The sequence below is a fragment of the Pelecanus crispus genome, chromosome 12 (genome assembly GCF_030463565.1).
Source record: "Pelecanus crispus isolate bPelCri1 chromosome 12, bPelCri1.pri, whole genome shotgun sequence".
NCBI lineage: Eukaryota > Metazoa > Chordata > Aves > Pelecaniformes > Pelecanidae > Pelecanus > Pelecanus crispus.
Genome location: NC_134654.1, coordinates 9370312 through 9397066, shown reverse-complemented (window position 1 = coordinate 9397066; position 26755 = coordinate 9370312). Strand labels below are relative to the sequence as shown.

Genomic DNA, 26755 nt, shown 5'->3' with positions numbered 1-26755 from the left:
ACAGTGTCGCTGGTGGTTTTAACAAGCGCCAGGCAGCGATTCGTAATTCCAGGGCTTCCGCTGCCATCAGACGCTGCCCCCGATCCCGCAGAGGTACACGGACGCGGGGACCCGGTCTGCTTCCAGCGGAGCGGGGTTGGGGCATGCCCAACTTCCAGCTGGAAGCGGGGTGATGAGGGGGACCCGCTTTGCCCGGGCAGGGGCTGAGCAACCCCTTCCCCTATCTCCCAGCGCCTGAGCGAGCGACCAGCCAGCCTGGGGGTGTTCCCCCTCCGGCGGGAGGATTTCCCTGGCCGCCAGCAACACTTCCGAGAAAGTTTGGAAATAATTAACAAAATATTATAAAGCGGGGCGGGGGGAGGCGCGCTGGGAGGGGGCCAGCCGCGCTGCCACGGGGCGGGGGCCGGAGCCCGGGGGACCCCGCCCCGCTCCCCCCCGCCCGGCGCGGTCCCCGGGGCTGCCCCGCGGGGGGCGGCGCTGGGCGCGGCGGCCCCGGGGGAGGCGGGGGAAGCGGCGGGCAGGGCGGTGCCGCCCGGAGGAGGCGGGCCCGGCGGCCGGGCGCCCCTTCCCGCGGCGGGCGGAGAGGTGCCGAGCAGCGCCGTGCGAGCGGCGCCCCGTGTGCCCCCCGTGCGCCCCCCGCCCAGCAGCCCCCCGGCCCGGGCCGCCGTCGGGGCATGGAGGCGGCGCACAGCCTCCCGGTGCTCGACGTCCTCCGCCGCTTCGGGGTAACGGAGAGCTGCGGGCTCAGCCCGGAGCAGGTCCGCCGCAGCCGGGAGAAGTACGGCCCCAATGGTTAGTGCGGCGGGACGGGGCCGCGGGATGCACGGGGGGAACGGGCGGTGGCGGGGGGGCCCCGGCGGGACACCGGCATCGCGCCGGGGCGGCTGGCACGCTTCGGCGGGACCCTCCCCGCCGGGACCGGGACCGGGACCGGGACCCTCCCCCTCCCCGCCGGGACCGGGAAGGGCCGGGGTGCTGCCCTGGGCCCCCCCCAGGAGCATCCCCCCCCGCCCCGGGGGTGGCGGAGGAGCCGTGGGGATTTGCCGCCGGACACCTGTTGATTAGGGAACATTTGCCTGCTGCCATTAAGGGCTAATTACTGGCGGTGCGGGCGGCCGGGCAGCGCTGGCAATTAGCGGGGTGTTAATTCCTCTGGCGGAGCGTCTGAAAGCGGGGAGGGACACGGCTTTGTCGCCAGGAGAGAGAGGGGGAAGTTCCCCCGGTGCCCGTGGATGAAAGAGGGAAGCCCCAAAATCGAGGCGAGGGGTGTGGCGGCGGGGGGACCCCGCTCTCCGCTGGCCGCGGCCCTGGCTGGGCCCTGGGTGCTGCTGCGGGGGCGCATAGGGGTGGCAGGGGCACGTAGGGTGACGGGGGCAGATAGGGGTGGCAGGGGCACGTAGGGTGGCGGGGGCAGATAGGGGTGGCGGGGGCAGATAGGGGTGGCGGGGGCAGATAGGGGTGGCAGGGGCACGTGGGGTGGCGGGGGCAGATAGGGGTGGCAGGGGCACGTAGGGTGACGGGGGCAGATAGGGGTGGCAGGGGCACGTAGGGTGACGGGGGCAGATAGGGGTGGCAGGGGCACGTAGGGTGACGGGGGCAGATAGGGGTGGCAGGGGCACGTAGGGTGGCGGGGGCAGATAGGGGTGGCAGGGGCACGTAGGGTGGCGGGGGCAGATAGGGGTGGCAGGGGCACGTAGGGTGACGGGGGCAGATAGGGGTGGCAGGGGCACGTAGGGTGGCGGGGGCAGATAGGGGTGGCAGGGGCACGTAGGGTGGCGGGGGCAGATAGGGGTGGCAGGGGCACGTAGGGTGGCGGGGGCAGATAGGGGTGGCAGGGGCACGTAGGGTGGCGGGGGCAGATAGGGGTGGCAGGGGCACGTAGGGTGACGGGGGCAGATAGGGGTGGCAGGGGCACATAGGGTGATGGGGGCACATAGGGGTGGCAGGGGCACATAGGGTGGCGGGCCCTGCGCCAGCTGCGCTGCCGCGCCAGCCCGGGGAACCCTCTCTGAGCAGCCGGGCATCTCCCTGGCTTTGCGAAGGGGAACTTTTAAACTCGTGTCTTGCAAGCGCTTAGCGTGCACGGGAGGGATCTGCTGGCGTGCCTGAACTTCCCCGGGTAAACAGGGATTTTGACTGTTCAGGCTGTAGCTGGGTCGTGAACTCCGCATGCGGAAACAGGAGGGGTTTAGGGTGAGTTTGCTCCAGTGCTTTGGAGTAGCAAATCCTTTCTCGAAGTTGTGCAAGGAGACAAGTGTGTAAACTCTCTCCTGGGTTGGAGCTTGTTGCATCTGCTTTTCGCTTGGTGCTCATGGACGAGCTAAGGAAAGCCCGAGTAGATGCTGGCAGGATTGCTGTCTGCATCTTTATTTGTTGGGAGGGCTGTGTTAGGTGGGATCAGAGGGCAGTGCCTCCTCCAGACGAGCCCTGTGTGCTGGGCTTGTGCTGGGGGTCCCCCTTCCTGCCAGCGCTCCCCGGACTGGGCAGCTTCTGCTCCGTTCGCTGAGTCAGCGCGGTCAGGGCTGGGCTTGGAAGCTCTTACCGTGGAGTGCTCGGCACAGGGCATAAGCAATGGAGCATCACACCTGCCCTTGTCTGACCTGATTTTGGAGGAGGGCAGCTGGGGACCCGTCTGGTTAGCCAGGCGGGGAGCAATCCCGCTGCTTTGGGGGGCTGAACGCAAAACGCAACCTTAACAAAGAGGCGTGCCGCTCTGACTTCAAGGTATAACTGCTCCCAATGTTTTTGCGCCATCCCTGAGCCCCACGGGAACGCGGGGATGCTGGGCCGTACAGGCGGTCTGTGCTGTGCAGCAGTATGTCACCTACAGGCATTGCTGTCATGGGGCTCACGGTGGCTTTATGCTCCTGTTTGCCCAAGTGAATCATCATTGCTGAGTCAGGCACGTTGGCTGCTCGGTGGCACCAGGCTCTCTGCATTGAAAAAGGTAGCTTGGACGTACGATGTAGGTGCAAAGCAAAGGGGTAGCGCTGGCAATTAGTTTGTCGACTTATTTTTTTTTCTTCTTCCTTCCCCCTCTTGCAAGCAATGTCTCTGTGCTCGCCTCTCTCTACTGTTTTGCTTCCCATACAGTCCAGTGTTGGGTTTCTTGCAGGCTGTTGGTTGGCAAGAGCTTCTGACTTTGGGATGTCCCATGGCTTTCGCCTTCAAAGCAGAGCTCTGCATCGACTGTACCACACAGCTCACAGTGATGTGCACAGATATTGAGAGCAGTAACGTAGGCAGTGCAACCATCGGTGAAAATGTGGTCAAAGTTTTTTAAGAATTCTCAATTCTTGCAGTTTTTGTGCAGTATTTACATTTTTCTCATGGCGCAGACGAGATGTGGACAGGTTAGTGCAGCTTAAAATCATGCAGAATGGGCCCCTGTGCGGTTTGTTTGGCTTTTTTTGTCTTGTTTGTTTGGTTTAAAACCTCAATATTAAGCAAATAGCTTTTTTTCCAGCATGGCAAGAACTTGCAGGTTGTGTGGCGGCAGCAGGAGCTGACGTCCCCGACTGCAGTGGGGTACCCTTGGGTGCCCTGTTTGGGAGAGCTGCTGTGGGGAGCAGTGTCTTGAAGATGGCCTGTATTAAATTGTATTTTAATTTAGGCTTAAACTAAGCTCTGGCAGCGGAAGTGCAGGGCAGTTTGACTTGCTTGAGCTCGCGCAGAAGGGGGAAGAAAATTCAAATCTTGCGTGGCTTGAAGCGCGAAGCAGCCCTTCGGCTCCAGCTAGTTTCATTTTTGCACCCTCCTGTCTCACATTCATTCATTTCCTTCTAAACCTGAAATCAAACTGCCAGTGTGGTCGCGAATCACAATCTAAAATACATCATCTGTCTTAAAAACTGCCTCCCGACGTACGTTAGAGAGCTGCTGTCTGCTTTTTTTTATTGTGTTGATGCATTTCAAAAATATCAGCTGCAATGAGCTCCAACGTTAAGTGAGAAGCAGTGGCCACTGGCATGTTTTATATTAAAAAAATATATATATTTTTTGGAGGGGGTATTCTTTTGGAGCCTAAAATTGCTTTTTCAGTTCCAGTGCTCACATCCATATTTGCAGGAGGAAAGAGAGAGCAATACCGATTATTTAATATCTCCAGTTCGCGGCTTGGCAGCCAAGCAGTGAGATACAGATTACTGGACTGGAAGAAGATATTTCTCCGTTAGGAAGAGCTCTTGTTCTAGTTTCAGATCTGTCATCGGCACTGTCAGCATGGCCATTTCATTTGCCAAGGAAACTGGAGAAGCTGCAGAACGTTTAGGTCTCACCATGGCGATTCTCAAAAGGCTCCCGAATCTCCAAAGTCAATTTTAACTAAGAAACACTTGCCGATGCTCCACGTGTGCTGGGCAGATGTTCCCCTAACGCCCCGTCCCATCCGCCAGCACTGAGCTTCACAGGTTGCTTTTAGACCACAACACTTAAAAAAAATAAAAATATAAACCCAAAACCCAGCGCATCTCTTACTTTACAACAGGCTGAGCAGGAGGATGCAGGGGTGCAAACATTTTTCTTTCTAAATGTAAAACCAGGGGCACGATCTACCCTGAAGTGATTTCAGTTTTGCCAAGGAATGACAGACGTAAACGGGAGTTGCCCCGCGGACAGTCAAGTGATTTTCTGTTTTAAATATAGCTCCGATTTCTCTCTTTTAAGTGGATTTCCATGTGTAAATGAGCATACATTTCAGGCAGGATATTGCCAGTGTTAATGCATATGCATAATTTTATTTGCTTCATCAGTAACCTAAATGGGCTGTGAATGTCAGTGGAGTCAAGTGCTCGGCTGTTTGCAGCATAGGGGTGTTTATCTCTTCTTGCATTTCATCTCTTCTGACTCCCAAGGAGAAGCCCTGCTGCCGTCTGCCGCTGGAAACTTCACCAGGCAGGATCAGGCCCTGCCCCTTAGCCCTCCGCGGGGTCTCGCCCATCTCCTCCTTTACCCTTGCCGCCCCCGGGGCTGACCCCCGCTGTGGTACCCGATGCTCTTCAAAACCTCCCGCGCCTCACTGCGAGGTGCAAGGGTAACAGTATTGATGCGATGACTATTTAAATGTTATTCAAGCCAGCTTCAGCACTGGGCGAGCTCAAAGCCCGTGAGTAAATTGACTTTTCTTTTATAACACACCTCTCTGCATCTCTGTAAGCTTTATTTCAGGACCTTGGAGCCCTTGTGTGTATTTTTGCATGTGTGTGCCTGAGCCTACCTGGGCAGGAGGAGGTGACATCCCCAAGCCCGAATCTAGCCTGTGACGTGTTGCCGCTCTCCCAAAACCCACCGAGGCTCGCTCACGAGGAGCTTTCCGCTCTCCAGCGTGAGCGTGTGCCCGAGCCCCTGCTTTGCTAGAAGCATCGGCAAAAACCACTGAAGTGTTATTTATTTCTATGTGTGTGCATGTGTATATACGTCCATCGGCACACGCGTGTGCGGGCACACGCCCCTGTGCGTACTCTAATTGCGGTGCATTACTTAACGTCAGATTAGCTGCCGGCGGTTGCTAACCAGCCAAGGTTACGCTCCAACTCTCTCTTGACAATAAAAAAAGAAGAAAGAAAATTTCTATTTCATGCTGAAGCATTTGAGATGCCAGTAAGGAGAGGAAAAGCAGCATTTTCTGACTCATCTAACTCTGCTCTCTGTTCCTCTGCGCATCGCCCACCTTTTCCACCCCCGAAACACACGCTTAACAGTCTGATTCATAAACATGCTACAGGTTTTTTTTCCTCCTCCTCCAAATCCTTTCCCTTAGGAGAAATGCTGAGACATTGAAACCTTGCGAGCGCCTTCAAGTTTGGGAAGAGACTACACAAAATTTTCCTAATTGGACAAGAGGAAACTTGGGATTTTCATCCCTGTGCCATCCTCTGAGGTTACCTGCTTTCATACCTACCTTTAAAAAAAATTGTGAATGAAGAGCAACATTCAGGAAAAACTGATGTCTGCTCTTAAAATACTGCAGGATCTGGGGAGGGGTCATCTCTAGGGTGAGGAGAGGCAGGGGCTGCGCTGGGGGAGAAGGATTTTGCGTGCAGGTCTCGTGTGTACCCCTGGGGCTGGCCTCCCCTATTGCACAAGTGTTATTTCATTAATATTTTTGTTTCATTGGGGGTGGTGGAGCTGGTGCTACGAAACACTGATTTAGGAGGAGTCTGATGCACTGTGGATACCCGGGTGCTGGCTTGGGATGCACCATTTCCAGAAAGGGGCTGGAGTGGGTCCTCCAAAAACACCATTAGCAGCTAAATATCCTCTCTTCCCCCAGGCTGATCCTCTTCCCCAGTATTTCAGGTGCCTACTTTGAGCTTCCTCCTGGAGCTGAGTGTTTTTGGCCCACCCGGTGCAGTCCTTGCCATCACCGTGCAGCTGCGCAGCTGCTCGCTCTTTGCCTTTTCGGTGGCATTGGTCTTTCTGTGTGTTTTAAGCCTTCTCCAATTGCCAGATCTGATTTTAAGCTATTGAGGAGCATTTCTGTGGTCATCTCCCTCCAGGATAAATCTCTGGAAAATACTACGGATATTTATGTTGCAAGTATGTGGGTTTGGTTTTGGGGTTTTTTTTGGTTTGTTTTTTTTTTTTTTCTTTTTAAAGCTTCTCCTGAAAACCATTTTTCTTGAGTAAAAACCATCACCCGACGCCTGGTGTTGCTTTTGCTTTTTTCCTACCAAGGAGAACTTTAATTTGAGAAGCATCCAAGCCACTGCCTTTTTGCTCTGCGTTTGATCTCCTCCTGTAAACGGGATGGTGTGAGAGCAGGAGGCTCTTGGCTGCTGCTGCATCACCCCTGTCCTGCGGGCCGGGTCTGTCCTGGCACATCCACAGCCCAGGCAACGCTTCTGGCACGGGCCCCCGTGGGACATCCCTGCTGGGTACCCACAGCTGCAGGTGCTGGTGTGAAGCAGGGCTGAGCACGGGGAAACTTCAGGCAACTTAAAGCAGATGGCTGTTATTTTCTGGTGGTGATGGCTGCTCTGTGCAGCACTAGAGAGCTACAGCGAGGAGGGGTGCAACACCCTCCCCCCCCCCCCCCAAAAGCAGCGTTCCTATTGAGATCTGCAGCAGGGATCTGAACTGGGTATTGAAAGGCACCAGAAACCTCGCAGGGCTGGTGGGGCTGCATGCAACCCTGAGATGCTTTCATTTTCCTGGTCCTGAAAAATGAGGTTATTCGATGCTTTTTCATATAGTCAAACCTCTGGAGGAGCCGGCTTTGATTTTTCTCTTACGCACAGCATTTGCAGAGTCAGTTGGGATGCTGATGCCCCTCCAAAATGTTTTTTTAGGGTTATTCTTTGTAAACCGTGAGCCAGATATTGAGTGCTTGCACCCTGTGCCTCTCACCCAGCTGGTCCAGCCCTGCTCCTGGAGAAGGGGCTCCTCCCTGCAAGGCATCGCGGTCTCCAGACCAGCCACAAAATTCTTCTTGTGGCTCACCGAGCTCGCCCGGTGGGTGCCCCATCCCACTAACGCTTTCAGGGCTGTTAAAAGGAGTATTAAGAAATTATGAGCAACACCTAAGCCATACTCCATGGGGAATTAGGGCAGTAAAAGCAGAATGGCAAACCTCTTCCAGCAGGTAAGGCTGGGCGTCTAGGTGCTGACATTGCACAAGGATGCTCTAAAACTCCTCTATTTCATGTTTTTCCCTGGGAAAAGCCCATTAGGGCGCTTGGGCAGCTCTGGCACGCAGGGCAGCGCTCCCTGCCCGGCCCGTTGGCTTGCTCTGCTAATCACAACGAGCCGTGGTGCGAAGAGGAGGATGTTGTCTCCTGGGCTGGCTGGTTTGATGTGGGTTAGTTCAGTAACCGGCTGGCAGAGTGGTCCGGAGGGGGAGGCGCTTGGGAGCGGGATGGGGACCAGGAGCCAAGCTGCTGGGCTGATGATTTCCGGGAGCATTGCTGGTGCTCGTGGTCTCAATTACAGGGTGGAAATATTAAGGCAGGTTGTGATTATCAGGAGAGGGATGGGGGTTTCTGCTTGCTTTTTTTATCTTTTCTTTCTTTTTTTTTTTTCCTTTTTTTCCCCCCCATTTTTTGCCTCCCCTTCCCCTGGTTCTCATGTAGCACTCATTGATGACCTCCCATTGCATCTCAGATGGGGTGAAGGCAATGAAGGCAGCCCCTCCTGGTCAATCGGCACACCTCAGGCAGGAGAAACAGCTGATGCTGGGGAGACTGGAAGGACCAGGGAAGGTGGGAGGGATGGACGAGAGGGGCCCGCGGCCACTGTGGGTGGGCAGGCAGCAGCAGGACAGAGCTGTCTGGGGCTCAGTCCAACCTGGTGCAATGTTAATACCCATCAAAACCCAGAAAGCACCAACCCCCCCATCCCACCTCCATTTATTATTGTGCATCTGATTTTTTTTTTTTTTTTTTTTCTGGTATTGTGACTCATGATAATTTTTTATATCTCAGTGTTGGTAGTATCGGAGGTAGAAATTATAACAGTAACCTATATTAAAAAAAAATCACCGACTGCTCGGTTGAGCTGCTGTCTGTACCAATTACCTTGCTGGAAAACAGGTAGCAGAGATCTGGGCTGGAAGTGTAGAAATGTTGAAGAACCAGAGCCAAAAAGCAATCGAGAAAATTGTGGTTACTTGAGTATTTCCATGACGTGAGCGTGCGCCAGAGGCTCCTCCGGGGGCGGTTAACCCCTCACAGGCAGGGCTGCAGGCAGCTGCCTGTTCTGCCAGCGTCTGAGCAATGACCGTGCGGGTGGCGATGAGCAATGCTGGGACAGGAGACTTGTTATTCCTTCTAGGATTAATACAATTAATTGATGTAATGGGTCTTTTCCAAGGTGGGTGGCTTGCCGGAGTTGAGCCAGTCGTCTCATGAAAGGAGGGTCGGATTCGAGTCCATAGTGTTGCTCTTCTGAAGAGAAGTCGAATTAATCCTTGCTAGCAATTAACCTCATGTCTATAACTAGTATTTGCTGTTTTTTTTGTGGGATCTTCCCAGTTTTTGAGGTTTGGGTGCTCATTATCACTCTGTACGAGCCTTTTCTCTTTCTTACCCGCAGAGGTGGTAAGTCCAAGGTCAGGCTGTGATTTGGTAGCAGTCCTGTCTGCCTCCTGGGATGGGGTCCGTGCCCCTGCGCCGCCTGGTCCAACATGTCCCCAGGCATCAGGCTTCTTCAGGGCACACAATGGCATTTCTTTGTGACCCGTGGTGGCTGAAATCTGAATTTTTTGCCTCTTTTTGAAGTCTAGACCTATAGAACCCCTAAATGCAGGTGTCTCCGCTCTGATGATCAAAATCCTCCTAAAATTTAAATGTTCAGCAACCTGCTGGATGTGCCAGTGGAGGTCCTGGCTTCATCACCTCTGCTCCCACATGAACCCATTTGAGATTATATCTCTCTCTCTTTCTCCCATTTGAGATTTTATTCCCCCCCCCACCCCCCTCTTGAGATTATCTCTGTCTTCCTCCCCCCAGCTGAGATTTTGGTTTTTTTTATATATATATATATATGTAATTTTTTTTCCCCCACACTAACATTTGCAAGTCACCGTGGGACACCTTTGGATAAAAGATCCTGTTACGGAGAGGAAGCAAAGCACAGGCAATAAAATGACGTTTATTCCCTATTGCGAGCTAACGGGTCCAACCCCATCTAGGGCTCTGCGGAGCTGAAGGGTGACGGCACTCGAGGCTGAGTGACACCGTGCCGGTGGCCCGCCCCAGCTGCGTGGCAGGGTCACTGTCGGCATCGGAGGTGCGATGTTTTGGGGAGGAAATCCGCTTCTTGCTCTTGCGTGTCCCCTGTGCCCCTGGGTTCCTGTCCATGGTATTTTTGCTTTGGGTGTTTCCTGCTATTTAGCCACTATGTGTATTTTAAACCAGCGGTGGGGGGGGAGGCGGGGAAGGGATGTGAGTTAATTCAGACTGAAGGGCAGGGTTGTGTCGGGCGTCCTCGTCTGTGCGGCTGCGGGAGCGGTGGGGCCGCGGTGCCGGGGCAGCCCCGGTGCTGACGGGTTTTGCTCCGTCCTGGTGAAAGCACCTCCAGCGCATCCGTGCGGTCTCCAAAGCCTCCAGCCGTGGCCGTACTGCTCCCAGGAGCTGGGGGGGAAAGCTGTCCCTTGTGCTGGGACCAGTCACTATGGCTGGCCCATGTCTTCCTGGGGGAACGGGTGGCCAAAATTCTTTCTTTTCCGCCCACCTCCCCCTTCTCATCTTATTGGAGAAAATCCCTGGAGCCCTTGCAGAGCTGCCCTCCAAGCAAATGCAAGGGCTGTGTTTTGTATGTTACATATTTGCTTTATTATATGGGGGGTTTTTTGTTTTGTTTTTTCTTCTTCTGGTTTGGAAATAGTTTTTCTTGCATTTGTTGGTGATAAAAATCAGTTATTTCTTGGGAAGGGTGCGTGGGTGGGGGAGATTCTCTCGTCTGCTTCCTTCACGGTGGGGAGTGAAAGCACAGAGATCCTCGAGGAGGAACTCAATTAGCTGAGCAGCGACTCCAGCCCCTCCGGCGGCTGGCGATGGCCGAATCCCCAGGGATTTGCCCTGTGAAACAGCAGCTCAGCTGCGTTGTGCAGCGCCCGTCCCTGGGAGATGGGCAGCCGGGGTCAGGATAACCCTCCCTTTACCTGTCTGTTTGCACTTTTCTTTTTCCATTTTGCAACCTCCAAGTCAACAGAAGGTCTAAACTAAGGAAAATGTGGGGAGTGAGTGGAAAAATAAAAATAAAAAAGGCTGGCTCAGCAGTGCGGGGTGGGAGAGGGGAAACAACGGAGCTGTGTCCCTGGCCCTCCCGCTCTGGCCGCTGCAGAGGGTTCCCCTCAGGGCACCATGTCCTTTGGGTTTTTGCAGGTTTTCTGGGCTTTTGCACGCTTTGGAGGTCAGGGACCTTCTGTTGCCTGCAGGTAAATGGAAACTCCGTCAGAGGAGCAGTAGTGTTTTGATCCGCTCCCTTCCGGAGGGGAGTCCTGCAGTGACCCAGGAGGAGATGGGGCTGCTCTGCAGTGCTGGCTCAGGCCTGTTCTGGGGTTCCTCTTTTATCCGTAAAAGCCTAATTCAAATTATTCTTCCCTTTTTCACCCCTTTTTGACATAATGTATGTAGGTATCTATGTATATATACATATATATGAAAGATTTTATCCTTATATGCAAAGGTATATAGGTATTACGTATATATACATATATATGAGATATTTCATCCGTACAAATGTATATAGGTATCTATAAATGTATATATATGTATATAATATTTCATCCTCATAGACACACACACAGATATTATACGTAGTTGAAAGGAGATTATGGAAAAAGCCGCGATGGGACTCATGTTTCCAGGGATCTTGGAGTATCTCGCTCCAGGAAAGGAACTACTTCAACTACACAGAGATGCGTGATCCCCAGAGAGTTCATCCATGAAAAGTATTAATTGTCCAACTCGCCCCTTTTTCCCATCCGGAAGAACAGATCTTTTCTATCCTACAGAAATTTTTTTCTTCTGATATAATCTAAACTAAGGGCAGCGTAGACTTCATTTTCCATGAAAACCCATCCAAGAGGATTGCTGAAAATAGATCGTGCTCTGAGAACAGATACCAGAAAAAGCAAGCGTGTGTGTGTGTGGGGGGGGAGCCAGGTCAGCCGGGGCAAGGAGTTCTGCAAAAAAAATTAATAGTAATAATCTTAGTTTGAGTTAATTGAGTTGAAAACCAGCTCATCAGCGCCTGTGTGGGTTGGGGTCAGAGGATGCACCACCCTGCGGATACACTGGCCGTGTCTTATCAGCCTGATTTTATTTACTAGCAGATGGGAGATGGGTTGAGATGTGCTATTCAAACTGTTGCATTTCACACAGGTTTGCTGTGGCAGAGGCATTTCCTCCAGAAAACAAGCAAATGGGGGAGGAAAAAAAAAAAAACAACCCAACCCCCTCCAGACCTCTGTGCTTTTAGGACGGAGTTGGCTCCCTTCAGCCCTGAGCTTGGGGTAGGGTCTCCTTCCAAGCCGGCATGCAAAGTTTGGGTTTCCCTGATCCATAAATACACAGCCCGGCTCGTGTGCTACGGCTCGGCTACAGGTGGCAGCAGGATCGACTGAAATATCTGTTGAAATACTAGCTGTTGGAGCAGAGCGAGCGAGCAGCTTCCTCACCTTGGGGGAAGGGAGGACGTGTCGTGTTGGTTTGTGTCAGCAGGTTAACGCGGGAGGTGGGTTGGGATGTCAAGGTGCTTCCCCTCCCGCCGAGGGCAAGGTTTGGGGTGTGAGGGTTTGGTCTCACGCACCAAGGTGGGCACCCTACCGCAGGGAAAAAGCTGGGGTTACACTGGGGAGGAAGGTAACCCCTTCCCTGCCTGCCTTCTGGAGAGGTGGCTACCGAGTGTTTTAATGCCGACAGCCACTGGCCCAGCTGGCCCCCGAGCCCCACGGGGCGGCGGGAGAAATGTCCTCGGAGCAGGGATGCTGCCAGCGGGATGCGCCTGAGCTGCTTGGCCACTGCTGAATGCAGCAACCAGGAGCTGCCCACGCTTTCCACAGCACTTGGCTAGTCGAATACTTCAGTTACATTTATTATGATTTATTCTTTACTATTATTATTTTTTATTACTTAGTATTTTAATGACTATTTATTATTAATTTTATTGTTTTATTTTGCATGCTAAGCGAGCGTGAGGTCCTCAGCGGTTGCTTACAGCCTCATCGAAGATGCTCAGATCACTGTAAACAGTCACCAGATCCTTGGGGTGGCAATTTTGGGGGACACTATTCCCCCTACTGAGCCACAGCAGCCCTTTGCTGTGTGCTGAGCAGCAGCTGTCCTCCAGGAGCAAATGCATCCTATTTTGAAAATGCATCCTAGTCTCATTTTCTGACCTGTCTTTTCAGCCCCAATATCCCTTTTTTTTTTTTTTTTTTCCTATTGTTTTTAGGGGAAAAAAACCAACCGCAAACACAGTCCCACCTTACTCTTCCCCAAGTCTTGCAGGATTCAGCTGAAAGGTGCAATGCAATTTTCAGTGCTGAAGTTCCTCCCCTGGGATATTTGAAGCCTCCCGGGGCTATGCACGTTTTCCCGCTGCCGGGCGGGGATGCGCGGCCGACGTGACCCAGCAGCATGGGGCATTGCCAGGGCTCCTGGCACCACTACCTCCCCAGCTCCATGTGTTTGGTTTCCTAAACCATTCCCCGGTGCTGCCAGGAAAATGTTATTAAATTTTCTGTCGCTGGGTGTTGGACTCGCAGCGAGTGGCCTATTTGTGGTGGTGTGTGGCGGTCCGTCGTGGGTTATGGATTTGCCATAGCGTTTTTCCCTGGCCTGGATGGGCGCTCATGACGAGGGGAGTGGCTGAGGGCAGGAGGCTGCAGCAGAGCCATAAAGGGTGAAAAAACATCAGTGGGCAAAAAAACCCTAATTTACTTAACACATACCACTGCAATATCAATGGGAAATAAAGGAGGAAATAAAATGATATCTGTAGGGTGCAAGAAGAGGATATACTGAAATTGCAGCATGCCCGTTGGTTGGGGTTGTGGCAATTCTGGCACAAGTTTCCCAAACACAGCACAGTCACTCCCTCACCTTTCCCTGAGGTTACGGAAAGGGTCTGCTTGAAGCAGAGAGAAGGAGAAGCTAAAAAAACCCCAACGCAACCCCAAAACTAAAAAAAAAACAAAACAAAACCAAAAACCACCCCAGCTTAAGCTTTATTTTATTCAAGCTCCTGTCATGTTTCTTTCTTTTTTTTTTTTTTTTTTTTTTTTTTTTTTTTTTTTTTTTTTTGTCTTTTTCCAAAACCTGTTACTATTTAAACGCAGATTTTTAGCTTTTCCACCCGGGAGCTGGAGCTGGAAATTCTTTCCACTGTGTTGGTGCAGGAGGGAACAAACCGCTGCTTTTAGTTTGCTCAAATAATCCATCCCAGGCTGGAGCCCTGGGTTTCCTCTGCCCCACTCCCTCCCACTCCCCAAATGAGCCCGGGGATGCGCTGCGGGTGCCAATGGGGACAGGGACGGGGGGATAAGGCCACCACTTACAGCCCCATTTCCCCAGGGTGTTTCCCCTAAATTTCCCCAAGAGTTTATTCTTGCAAACGCCACGTGGGCACTGGAGCCGCAAGCCTAGCTGGTGGCTCATTTTTTGGGGCAAAATGGGTGAAATCTCCCCTTATTTTCACAGCATTAAGAAAAGGAGGTGGGTTATGAACAGGGAAGCAATTTGCTTTTTGCTGTGGCGAAGGAGAGGATGCTCGGTGCTGGCTGGGCTTTGTGGCCCTGTGGTGGGACCCCCTGCACCGTGGTGGAGGGAAGCTTGTGCTATCCAACATTTTGGGGATGAGCCATTTTCAAGAATGAAGGAAGTGAAGTTTGGGGTGGGATGGGCAGGTTTTTCCTTATTTATTTTACACAGCTCCTTGGACCATCGTCCCAGCGCCACACTCCCAACTCTGTCCCTGTTTCTCTCTGCCCGGACAACAGGACGTGGTGGTTGTGGCTTATCCTTTGGCATGGGGATGTGCTGATTTTCCGGGGAAAAGGAGACACCGTGGGGCCAGGTTTGCATGGTGCTTCACTGCCGTTGAGGAGCACATCCAGGATAACTGTGTTTCCTATTCCCTGACCTGCAGAGATAAGCCTAGCTGGCCAGAAAAGGAACAAATGAGCCTTTCGGCTTGTCCCCTCCAACCACAGCTGTGGGTTCCCCGAATGCACCTGTTCTTCCCTGGGACCCTGTCACCGTCCTGGAGGGACCGATGGTGTCGGGCTGGGTTCAATACCGGTGGGTTTGAAGAGCAGCGTGAGGGTAGGACGAGCCGTCGGTCCAGAGCCGCAACTGTTGTGGGAAGCCCTGCGCCCCAAACCAGAAACTTGTAGGGCTGATTTGATTGCCAGCTATTTATGGTGTCCAGGTGCCAGCCAGAAAATCGGTTGGATCATTTCACCCCAAAGCATCACCTGGAAAACAGCAAGGACATTTCTGCTCCTTAAACCTCTGCTCCCCATTCGCCTGTGCTGCTCTGCCAGCCCTCACCTGCCCTGGGCTGCCGCCATCCCCAGTGCTTCCTCTGGCCCCAAATTTGCTTATTTTGGGGGCTGTGGCTCCCCTAGCCAGGAGGGGCACTCGGCTTTTGCACAGCACGGGGCAGGGCTCGAGCAGGGATGAGCGCCGGGGAGTTACAGGAACAGCAAACCACCGGTGTTTGCCGTGGGAGGGGGGGTTTGTATCTTGTTCCTTTTATCTTCCTGCTGCCTTGCGAAGCAGCCCCGAGCGAGCGGCTGTCGCGGGCAGCCAGCGTAACAAAACTCGCCCGGCGCACAGGAAAAAGCAGCTGCGAGGCGGTAAGCAAATAAGGTGCTGGGGGCTGGAGGTGCTTCCCCCACCCGTGGCACGCCCAGGGCCGCCACCGCCTTCGCTCGGGAGGGAAAGCCACAGGAGGAAAAGCACCTGTGGCTTTGGGGCCACAATGATGGAGGACACGGGGAAGAGCGGGATTCTCCAGGAGCGGGTCGTGATGCAAAGCAGAGCTCAGCTGCGGCCGCCCGGCACGTGGATGGGGATGTTCCCAGCGCCACGCCTGCACCCGCGAGGTGCTTTTTAATGCACGGTTAATTGCTGTTTTCCTCGGGCCGCAGGCCCTCGGTGCAGCCGGAGACGCCGGTTGCCGCAGCCCGGCAGGCTCGCATGCCGCACACGCGCCCGCCGCAGCTGCGCCCGCCCGGGGATGCGATTTCCGTGCGTGGGCGGTTGGGGTGTGCGAGCTGCTGCTCTGCCCCCTCCCCACGGGCCAGCCCAGCTGCCGCCCTGCCAGCCCTCCCCTCGCCTTCGCCCCGCTCCCTCTCGCTGCGGCTGGGGCTGCCGAGCCCCCCTGCAATGGGGGTGCCCCAGGGCAGCACCCCGCCCTGCTGTGGTTTGGATGGATGGCTGCTGGGAGTTTTAATGTATGGCTTTTTTTGGTAAACGGCTAATTCCGCTCTGCAGCGTGCTTAGCTCCCCATCGTGGTGCGATAGCACATGGTGTCCGTGGGTCCGGCTTCCCCTCCAGCCAGGCTGGACTCCAGCAAGCAAAGGGGTGCCAGGGCAGGGAGAGGGTGACACCTCAGCCAAAGCCCAGCTTGTTCTGCAGAAGCTGAAGCAGCCTCAGAAAGTCCCTTCAGCTGCACCCTGAAGGTCCCGCTCTTCCCGAGCGGAGCCGCGACCTGTCCCGGCGCGTGGTCAGAGCCTGGGCGAGACGCGAGGTGCAGGACAGTCTCCGGGGATGCGGCAGCGTTCAGGAAACTCAGGCGTGAAGCTGCGTGTAAAAGCAAATCCCGTGTGGGTTAATTTAAGTAATACACAGCAGAGGCACATAGATAACTGTGTTTTGTCCTCTGTGAACATCGGGTAGCATTAGCACCATTAGGCTTTGAGTGTTTGTCATAGCGCTAAACCACCCAGGATTAACTTGCAAATGCTCGTTTTACATTTCTGCAGCTCAAGTGCGATCATGCAAGGTGACGAGCGGCTTCGCGCCTCCATCCCCAGGCGGGATTTACACCAAGCAGGTGACGGGCTGAGCTTGCTTTCAAACACCCCGGCAAAGCCTTTCCCGGTTGTGCAATCTGGCAGCTTTGCGGAGCGCCGGGGATGTGTGGTGGTGCCGGCTGTCACTGGGGATGAAGCAGAGCAGACATCTCTCCGGGACGGGATCCTTCCAGCGCAGCCAGCCCTGGGAAACGCAGCCAGTTAAAATAACAATTTATTCTGCCCGGTGTCTTGCGAGACGGTGGAAGGATCCCAGAGCAGCCCCGCCTGGGTTCCTGCTTTATATCACAGAGGGGGGCTGCTGTCCCAGCTGGGGATATTTTAGGGTTTTTCTTACTCTTTTCATACCTTCTTGGACCCTTTTTCCTGCCTGTTGGCAAAGTCCAGGAATCGGACGCGTCCCTTGTTTTGCCTGTCCATTTCCCCTTCCCTGCATACGGAAAAAGAAATTAAAGGCAGGAAAAAAAAAAAAAAAGAGTTTACAACATAGAAATATGTCTTGAAGGAGGCTGTTTGGAGCAGAAGGCTGTGCCCAGGCATGGTGCTCACCGTTACCCCCCATGGTGGGCACCATGCCATTACCCTTCCCACATCACTTGGTGTCAGAAGTGTTTCCCATAAGGAAAATCTGATTTTATCCTAGGGAAGCTCCTGAAACAGTGAGGAAAATGGTATTTCAGTGTTCACCTTGCATGATGTTTGCTGTTGTGGGTCTGAGCATGCACTAGGGTTTGCTTTGCTGTGTGCTGGCCTGGGGGAGTGCCGCCTCATGCCTCAGTTTCCCCAAAAGCAGAGTGGGATGCGATACCTCAATGCATGATGGAGAAATGCCGGTTGCTGTAGGTCTGTGCTGCTCCATGGATTTTTGATCCTGTTACAGCAGGAGAAACTCAAAACATTTCCTTACAGTGACCCCAACGCCATCCTGTCACATTTTATTTGTTTGCTTTGGCCTGGAAAGCAGGGCAGGGTCTCCTCGGGGACATGAAGGCTGTCGCAGAGCCCCGGGGTGGCAGCCTGTACCCATGCTGCCTCGCTCGTGGGTGGCACCCGTGTTTATGTACCTTTTCATCACCTGATTAGGGTGCCCTGCCATGTTGCAGGCGCCAGCCCGTGGGCTGCCAGCCCTGTTTGAGTTGGCAGGAGCTGGACATCAACCTCCGGCTAAAATAGCCCGATGACAGCCCCACATCTGCCCAGGGTGGCTGGGCTTGTTGCGTGCCCTTAGAGCATCTCATATCGAAGTTTTGTGGTGGAGCCAGAGCTGCCTGCACTGCTCGATAACACAGAGGAGAGCATGCTCTTCGGCTGGTGGGAATAGTCCTGTTACCTCCAGGAGCTGCCACCAGGCACCCATCACCCTCTGCTTTCTTGGCTCTGCTCTCCAAAGCCGCGATGGAGAAGAGCAGGAGCAGAGAAGCTGCAGATACACGTCCACAAGCTGCAGGTCCCACACTGGGACTGCTCAGCTTGGGAAACTGAAAATTTATGGTGCAAGTGGGTGGCCCCGTTTTGGGATACTCGGAGCAACCTTTATCGCTTTCTGCTCTTGGTGGTGTTATTGCATTGGTCTTCTGGCCATATTGGGGAGCTTGGGCACAGAGCAGGATCTCTGCTGAGCTCTGAGCTGCTGACCGAAGAAAGGGGCTATTCAGGTGGCGGCTGGGAGTTTCCATTTCAGCCTGTCTGTGCTGACAGTGTTGTCCCAAGGGAATTGCAGATTTGGGCTTTGGCTGGTTCCCTGCCTCTGCAGCGGGTTTCCCGGTCGGGTGGGTCATGGCAGTTCTGCAGCTCAGCGGAACACTGCCAGCTCTGCTGCCCTGTCCGGTGCCACGGGGCTGACTCACATAAAACTTGGGTTTTGGTGAGTGGCAAACCCTCTTATTTCTAGTGAGACTTTGGAAGGGAGAGAGGAAGGCTTCAACCCCAAAATCTTCCTATTTTCTAGTGGCTTTGATTGATTCAGACCCAAAAATGTGCGTTTATCGTGACTTTCTGCCCTTTTGCTTTGGGTATTTGGTGCAAAATGGGCACTAAGCTGCTACATGAAGGGTGGTGGAAGGAGTCACTGATGGCAGGGGAGGTGCTTGGTTCTCAGGATACTCAAAATTGTTTTTTGGGGGGGAGGTGCCTGCAGCAGCATTGCTAATGTTTGGGGTTTGGTGACAGCGATGGCATAGTGTCACTCTGCCACTGGCGGTAGTTCGGCTGGCCGCTGTGTTGCACGTGTTTCCTCTTGAGTTCATGGAAACCAGTTTTCATGCTTTAATCAAGAGTTCATGCAAAGTCCCTGCTCTGCAAACGGCACTGCTGCAGCTCTTCATGCAAACGCTGTGCGGGAGAAGCACTGAGAGGACTGCGGCGTTTTGGGTGGCTGCTCAGGGCGGAAAGTCACCCCTGGGCACCCTGGCAGAGCCGAGACCCACAGGAGCCCCAGCCGCCTCCCTCGGGGCGCCCCGTCTGCCCCCAGCCCTCTCACCTTGCACGTTCGCACCCTTAAAATGGAGCCTGGATAGAAATAGCAGCAGCAGATCTCTTCTACTTTTAATTTTGGTGGCTCTCTGGGCTGGGGAGAGGAAGCTGGGGGTGGAGAGGAGCCGGCTGCAAAAGGGAGAAGAGCCACTTTCCTTCTGACATGCTCTGCAGAGTGATTCGAAACGCTGAAGCCACTCCAAGATTATTATTTTTTTTCTGCTATAAGAATAATTATAGGCGTTACGTACTGGTCTGTCTGCTCCTTGCGATGGCAGGGGATTGGAGTAGCCTTATCTAGGAGGGACATGGGTTTAAACCAGCTCATAGTAAGCGTCTCTGTGAACACTGAGGAGTTGATGCAGTTTGCAGTGTAAACACGTTTAGGCTTCTTGTTTTCACTGGTTTGTTCAGTGAAGGTGGGTTTGGTTTTGTTGTTTTTTGGGTTTTTTTTTTTTTTTCCATTTCTCTGAATGAAAATAGATGATGGAAAACAGCCGAGCCGGTTTCGCTTCCTGCTCTCGCTCAGGGCTCCACGCTGGGGGTGCTCGGAGGCAGCCCTGCATTTGGTCCAGCAACGGGGCTTCGAGCATGTCTGCGTTGGGTTAATTCCTCTTGAACTTCAGCCGGTCCCCTATTCCCTCCCAGAAACACAAGGAGTTAGAAGAACGTCTGGTTTTATTGTCACCCCGTGGGGCGCAGAAGTAGGTGGCAGACAGCGGAGGCTTTGGGACAGCTCTTTGGGAGGTTTCTGTCTGAATTTTTCCCCGTTGGGAGGTTTGGGATCGGGGGGTTTCTGTCTGGTCTCCTCCTGCCCCAGAGCGCCAAAGGATGGAGGCAGCGGGTACCCTGCCCTGGTGCCGTGGCACCTCCGTGCTGGTTCCCCGCTGTCCCTTGCAGCGCCGTGCAGTGCCTTTGGGCCACCAGCACAGCCCTCCCGAGGATTTGCTGATGCACGGCTCCGGCTTTGGTTTCTCCATCTCCAGCAAGCTCTGCTGCGCTCAGCAAATCCTGGATTTCCTTTTCCATTAGACAGCTGCAACGTCCGTATTCCTCCACCTTGGGGCAGTTGGTGGAGGGTTTGGTCTGGCTGCCAGCTCCCCTGGGAGCTGCTCTGCGGGCAGCCAAAGGATTCACCCTGAATGCAGGACCAGCGGGTGCAGAGACACCCACCCATGCCTGCGCCCATCAGCAGCCAAAACCAGGGGCGTCACTCCTGAACCCTCCTTGGGTGCAGGACCTTGCAGTCCTCGGCCAAACCTTGCCCACGGCAGGGCCAGCACATCCATTACTGCGGGGGTGAAGAAGCAGGAGCCCTTGGTGGGTACCGGGGTTCGTGCATTGCCTAGCAGCCATGGGACTCCTCAGTGCCTGTGGCGTGCAAAGGTAATGGTCATTCCGCAGGGCCGTGGGAGTCTTGGGGAGACCGTGGTGGGTGTTCGGGAGCCCTTGGGATTTTTGCAGGTTGTGCAGGCAACTGGGCTCGGGTTTGGCTGGGAGCAGTGTGGATGCACCCACCAGAGCAGATCTGGGAGGACAGCTTGGACTAACTGAGCATCAGCTTTGGATTTCTTTCCTAGACCATTGCAGGCAGTAAAGTACAACTGATTAATAGGAAACGTGGTCTGAAAGTTACAGTCCCAGCGGGTCTGTGCTGGGTTTCTGGCAGCGCATTTTTACGGCATGGTTGGACCTCTGTGTCCTGGGTTTGGAGAGGGCAGCTCCTGAGGAGTGTTTTCTAGGCAGGCTGAGTGCAGGAATAAATGCTGCCAGAGCTGCTTGCAGCAGGGAAATGATGTTTCCCTGGTGCAGGGAGCATCCAGTGCTGCTCACTTGGTGTTAGACTGAGAAGCTCAATGGCAAGCTGTCTTGATGCGGGAATATATGCAGGACAAGTTGCATTTTGGGGTACTGAATGGACTGCTGGGGCATAAGGGAAGGGATTGCTGGTCTGGGCCCAAATCACTAATTAATCTTTTTTATTTATATAATTTTTTACTTTGTCATGCTTGCTGGGCTGTCGATGAAAACCCACAGAGCTCCCCGCAGAAGAAGGTAAGTCGTGGGCTGGAGGTGAAGGCGGGTACATGCTTTGAGTCTGGGTGGAGGGTGCTGGGGATGAGGAGGGGGGAGTCTTTGGGGTCTTTTAATCTTCGTTTTGATCCCAGAGAAAGCTGGGCTGACAGCAGAGCTTTCCTGTGATGGCAGGGCTACCAGCCATGAATAGAAACACAGTGGATTTGGTTTCTGTAGTTAAAAACAGACATAGTAAAACCAGGCCAATGCCAGAAATGAAGGTGTTTAATATTAGAGAGAGATAACCCCATTGCAGTGCTGGATGTCCTCGCTAGTGCCCATGGCCGGGCACTGGAGCAGCTCTGCTGCAAGCAGAGGACGGGGTCCTCTTGGTCTTAGTGGCCTCAGTGGTCTGAATTACCTGTCTTCTGGGGTTTTTGTGAGCACTGACTGTGCTTGGCTTCATGTTTTCCCACCAGGAAAGTCCCTCTGGGAGTTGGTGCTGGAGCAGTTTGAAGATCTCCTCGTCCGCATCCTTTTGATGGCAGCTTTTCTGTCATTCGTAAGTACCCCAGGCTTGGGGATGGGCACTTTCCAAGGCACGTATGGATGCAGGTGGCAGCCAAATAGCAAAGTAGCCAGGTGAATGTACATGTTGGATGAAGGAGATGTAGCAGCAGTGCAGTGGTTTTCTAGGGCATAGTGACAATATCACTGTATCTACTTAAAAGATGAGACTGTAGGATTTTTCAGTAATGCTAATCCACCTAAAAGTGATGTACGGGTAGATGTGGCACTTCGGGACATAGTTTAGTCTAGTCTACCCTTGATTGGTTTGGTGTGGACTTGGTAGTGTAGGTTGATGGTTGGACTGGATGATCTTAAAGGTCTTTTCCAACCTAAACGATTCTATGATTCTGTGATACCAAAAAACTACCTGGACTTCTTTCTGTTTCCCCAAGACTGTACCAGACAAAGGCAGAAAAGGGCCATGGAAGCATTCAGTCCTGGGCACGTTTTGGTGGGACGCCAGGTGGGATGGGTGTTGGCCCTGGGCACTGTGTAGGGTTAGGGTTTGGAGAGAGCAGGCACAGAGCCCCAGCGAGAGTGGGGCTGCGAAGGGGCTGCCAAAGGCAGGTGAGGGCTGCCCAAAGCTTTCAGTCCTGGGATGCTTTTTCCTGCGATCCGTAGTTTTTTGTCGTCATTTGCAGACCCTACCTGAGATACTGCAGGTCCTTTGGACGTGTCTTCATCTCATTGCAAGATTTTTAACAACGAAGTTTCCTATGTTTTTAGGTTAGAAGGTACCTCTGTTACTACCTCTTTTAGCTTCCCTCTTAAATCCATTGTGTGTTTTACCTTCATTTTTTTTTTTTGTGCTATGAGCTTTCCTGCCCCCTGTACTTGCTGTCATGGCTAGTGTCTGGACTGAGGTGTGCGCTCAGGCTCTTCACTGAGTTAGGACCCAAACAGCCTATTTGCAAGTCCCTTCTCTGATTTTAACTCTTACTGATTGCTTTTCAATGCCATGTTTCATCCAGTAAAACATGTCTTGTGCCTCATCTTGCGTAGATGGTTAAAACAGAAAGGGAAAAGTTTTTTCCTTTATCTTGATTTTTTTCCTTGGATATTTTTGAAAGCATTAAGTGTCAGCATGACCAGATCCGTGTCAAGATCTGCTGAAATGGAGGACAATGTCTCTGACACATGGAGATGTGCATGTCCACGGTGGAGATACATTCCTGGTGTAATGGCCAAGCCGCGTATCCTCAGGGAACTGGGAGGTGCTGGGAGCTGGGTGGTCCTGGCACCACCTCCCTGCATGCCCAGAGAGGCTGCCAGGATGTCGCACGGCTTGCTTTTTCTTGGCCAGAGCGCTGGGTGGTGGGTGATGAGAGGTGAGAGCAGCACTTCAGGCACCTGAAGCCAACTCAGAAACTCCACGTATCACCTTCACCTCCGTTGGATTGCAGGCAGCAGGGTGGGCACCTGCCTAAAGTGTGCGGGTCCACGTATGCAGGCAAAGACGGGGCTGGGAGCGTTTCCAAACCCCATGCAGCTGCGCTCCTTGCAGTGAAGTCTCTCTACCAGAGCCCTGCTGCTGCTGTGTGGAAGCATTCACGTTTTCAATTAAAAATGAAAATCCAATCTGTTGTTTAATTATTAATTTTTTTTTCCTCCCTCTGGCTGAGCGGGACTGGCAGCGCTGCGGCTGCCTGCGTGGGAGGTGCCTCCTGCCTGCTGGTCGCTGCCTTCCCGTCCTGCCCGCATGGCTGGGACGGTTCAGAGGTCCTGGGCTGGTGATGCCCAAGCTGGTGATGCTCAGGGCAGGTAGCAGGTACAGCTGGGCACAGTGCGGGGCACGTAGCTTTCCTTTACACCTTGCTGATGTGTGGGGCAGGGTTAATGCGCACTGACAATGTGTGCCACCCGGTGCGTCATGTAGCAGAAAAAAGGGGTGTTATGTTCGGCTACTGTCAGAGAGCTGCTTAGAGTTGGGTTTTCCTTGAGTTTTATAGGGCGCGAAGCCCAACCCAGGCTGCTCCTGCCACTGGAGCTGCCAGTGTGGTGTCTTCAGGGTGTCCTTGGTGCCATCCAGCCTTTACTTCCCCAGATGGTGTTATTGCTCATCTTCAAACATTTCCTTCTTCAGTGGTGTATCTCCTGCAGGGCTCTTCTCCTGCCTTCGCCAGGGGAGAGGCTGCATCCCTACACGCCTTTCCCCAGGAGGAGCCGTGATTCACCCCCAGCACCTCCTGCGAGCACAGAGCAGCTTCTCCTCCCCTGGGCATGCCGGCAAAGTCAGCCGGCAGCGGGCGCATCACCAGGCTCGGTGAGCTGGCACCTGTGAGCGCTGCTGACCTCCTCCGTGCTTAATAATGCTGAGAGGTGATGTGGAACCAGCTAAACTCAACGTCCATGTTATTAGCAAAGCTGCCTTTGCGGGTGGCACTGAGTAATTGCTATATGAGCCCTGCTGTACTTGTACTTTGTGGTGCCTTGGAAGTGCTCATCATCAGCGGCACCTTGCTCCCCGATTGCTGATTTGAGCCTTATTTGTGGTGCCCAAGTACTGAGCCGTTAGCTCAGTTTTGCCCACAATTTACCTTGAGAGCAACTCTGCACGAGGAGATGTTTCCCACTTAGCTACTGGAGAAATATTTATTTTTTGAGTATACTCAGGGTGTTTGGCAGTGGGACGGCAAAGCTGAGTCTCGTGTCCCCTCCTTTCAGATACGACCCATGGGCAGGTAAGGAGGGAGGCTGGTCCCTTGCGAGGTTCAACACATTCCCAAAACAACACGCAGTGACCCGTTTGCTGGTGAATTTGCAGAGCTGTTGCAGTCTGCTTGATGGCTGAGTCTGCTGCAGCAGCTCTGCTAATTGGTAAAGCAGGTGTGAACCCCTGTGTCAGAGGTCCTTTGTGCCGGTGCCTCTGCTGCAGAGCAGCCAGGTGTTGCTATGTTGGCACAAGCGCAGGTCGACATGCAGTTAAAAGGAGTGAAAATGTTTGCGTGTGTGTGCGCGCACTTCATTTGTATTATGGTATGAGGTCTTTGTGAGAGGGAGAGGGAGCTCGGGGTGGTAATGAACCCACGAGGACAGCCTGTACTCTGCAGAACTGCTCTTACTGCATCAATTACTCGTATTGCATCGCCTAACTTCTGCCCAGGAGGGGCTTCTCAGAGGCTGACTGTGCTGCAGACAGCGACTGCAGCAGCTGCCCAGCTGTTGCTGGCAGCGTCTCTTTGAGAAGCGGGCAGTGCTGCCTGGTCTCCCCACTCATCTGCTCATGGCCACGGTCTCCCCACAGGTGCACTAAACAAAAGGAGATGCTTTCCTGGTGCAAATACTCATCCAGGCTTTGTATGGCCATTTGCTCCAGCCCTGCTCATTTGATGCATTAGGTTATCCTCAGCAGAAGAGTGGAGGCACCTGAGTTAAGCACTGGCAGTGCACAAGTTCATGGCAAATTCATGCATTAACCAAGCCATGTGCGGCTGGCCACCGCTCTGGGTAGTCTCTCCAGCAAACGCCATGTGTTGGTTGGCTCTTGTTTCATCCTTCTTCTTAAAATGTTGGTGCCTGTTGTTTTAACCACATCGTGGTCGTTCTCTTCTCTTGCCTACCAGATCCTGGCCTGGTTTGAAGAAGGAGAGGAGACCACGACAGCGTTCGTGGAGCCCATCGTCATTATTATGATCCTGATCGCCAACGCCGTGGTGGGCGTGTGGCAAGTAAGTTGCAGCCTCGCCTCGCTTGCCCTGCAGGTCTCTGCTCCACGTGGCTGAGATGCTTCATTTGGAGGTCTGGTTGCTTCCTGACAATGGAAACTCATTTCTCTAAGGTCCAGTTTTTGCGTTGGCCATGCTGCCCCATGCCTCAGCACAGATGCTCAGTCATCGGCTGCCTCTTGGCTTGTTCCTTTAATGTTTGGCAACTTTTGCATTTTGGAGTTTAGGATCTTGAACTTATTTGCCATCCAGGCAAACGCTGCTTGTCTCCTGGCCATGGCCACGTGCGTTTCCCAAGGGAAGCTTTTTGCCCTGCCCACCAGAAAGCCACAGTGGCTGCTGTGCCTCACCTCGCTGTGTCCCTCTGGGGGGATGAGCAAATGCCTCAGCCAGCGATGTTCCTTTTCTTTTATATTTTCACTTTAAGGCTATTTATTTATCTGCAGCTCGATCTGAGGTGGGGTTGCTGGATGTGGAACAATACATCTGGGTGGGGTATGCTGCTTCCCAAACCAAGAATGAGAAAATCAAGCCCAAAGGTCCATGCGGTGTCCAGGACCTGGTGTGATTTAAGCTAGCGGGGACCATTTCAGAGCAGCTGAAGAAGATGCAGCACTTGCCGCATCCACAGTGCAAATGGATGCCAAAGCCAGGGCTGGGGTTTGGGTGCTCCTGTCTTTGCAGCAGGTGGGGAAGGAGCCTGCCGGCATGAGCAACCCCACCGCTGGCAGCTCTGCTCCTCCTCTGCTTGCAGGAGAGAAACGCCGAGAGCGCCATCGAAGCCTTGAAGGAGTACGAGCCCGAGATGGGGAAGGTGATCCGCGCCGACCGCAGCGGGGTGCAGCGGATCCGTGCCCGGGACATTGTCCCTGGGGACATCGTGGAGGTGGCAGGTAGGGTGCCATCACCCCAGGGCATGGGGTGGGATGGGGAGGTGGTGCTGGCCAGGGGGGCTTTGGTGACAGGCACCCCGTGGTCCTGGTGGCGGGAGGGCTCTGCCACGGTGTCTGGGTGCATCTCCCCCAGAGGCATGGCCGCCAAGTCACCTCGTTGTTGTACACTTGAGATCTTAGTTTCTCTTTTCAAATCCAGAGAGGTGAAATGATTTGGGCCAAAGTTGGGGCCCATCAGACTGCCGAGACTTCGCCCTGAGCATAGGGTGGTAGAGAACAGCAGAAAAGGGAAAAAAAAAAAAGTGTGTTTTTCTGGCACAGGTTTTGTGTATTGGGAGGGTTTCCCCATTTTCTGGAAGAACTGGAAGAACTTTTAATTTTCCGCCAAGATTCCCTCTCTCTGGAAGCGAATCTCCCACGAGCATCCCCTGGCCAAGGCGCGGGTGAAGGGCCAGTGCTGGGTGCCGCACCGGCAGTGCCAGGCGAGCGCTGCCGCCAGCGCGGGGGGGTTTCAACGCTGCAGGCAGCGGTGCTGGCCCTGCCTGCGTGGGCAGGCTTCCTTGGTAACTGAGGTTTGTTATTCTGGGAGGGCGAGAGGCAGAGGGGACTGGCTGCAGGGTGCTTTTGCCTCCCTGGTCAGGTTGTCCCCCCC

At 53.8% G+C, this 26755-nt stretch overlaps 1 protein-coding gene across 4 annotated transcripts in view; it reads left to right on the top strand.

The window, feature by feature from the left end:
* The first annotated feature begins 674 nt into the window (after positions 1-674).
* ATP2A3 (ATPase sarcoplasmic/endoplasmic reticulum Ca2+ transporting 3) overlaps positions 675-26755 on the top strand; it is a 60592-nt gene continuing 34511 nt past the window's right edge. For all 4 annotated transcript variants that reach the window (XM_075719549.1, XM_075719547.1, XM_075719550.1 and 1 more), the window contains exons 1-5: positions 675-792; positions 20997-21014; positions 21455-21537; positions 25109-25213; positions 25965-26103. In XM_075719549.1, the coding sequence (XP_075575664.1) occupies positions 675-792; positions 20997-21014; positions 21455-21537; positions 25109-25213; positions 25965-26103 (463 nt within the window). The remainder of the gene's footprint in view (positions 793-20996; positions 21015-21454; positions 21538-25108; positions 25214-25964; positions 26104-26755) is intronic.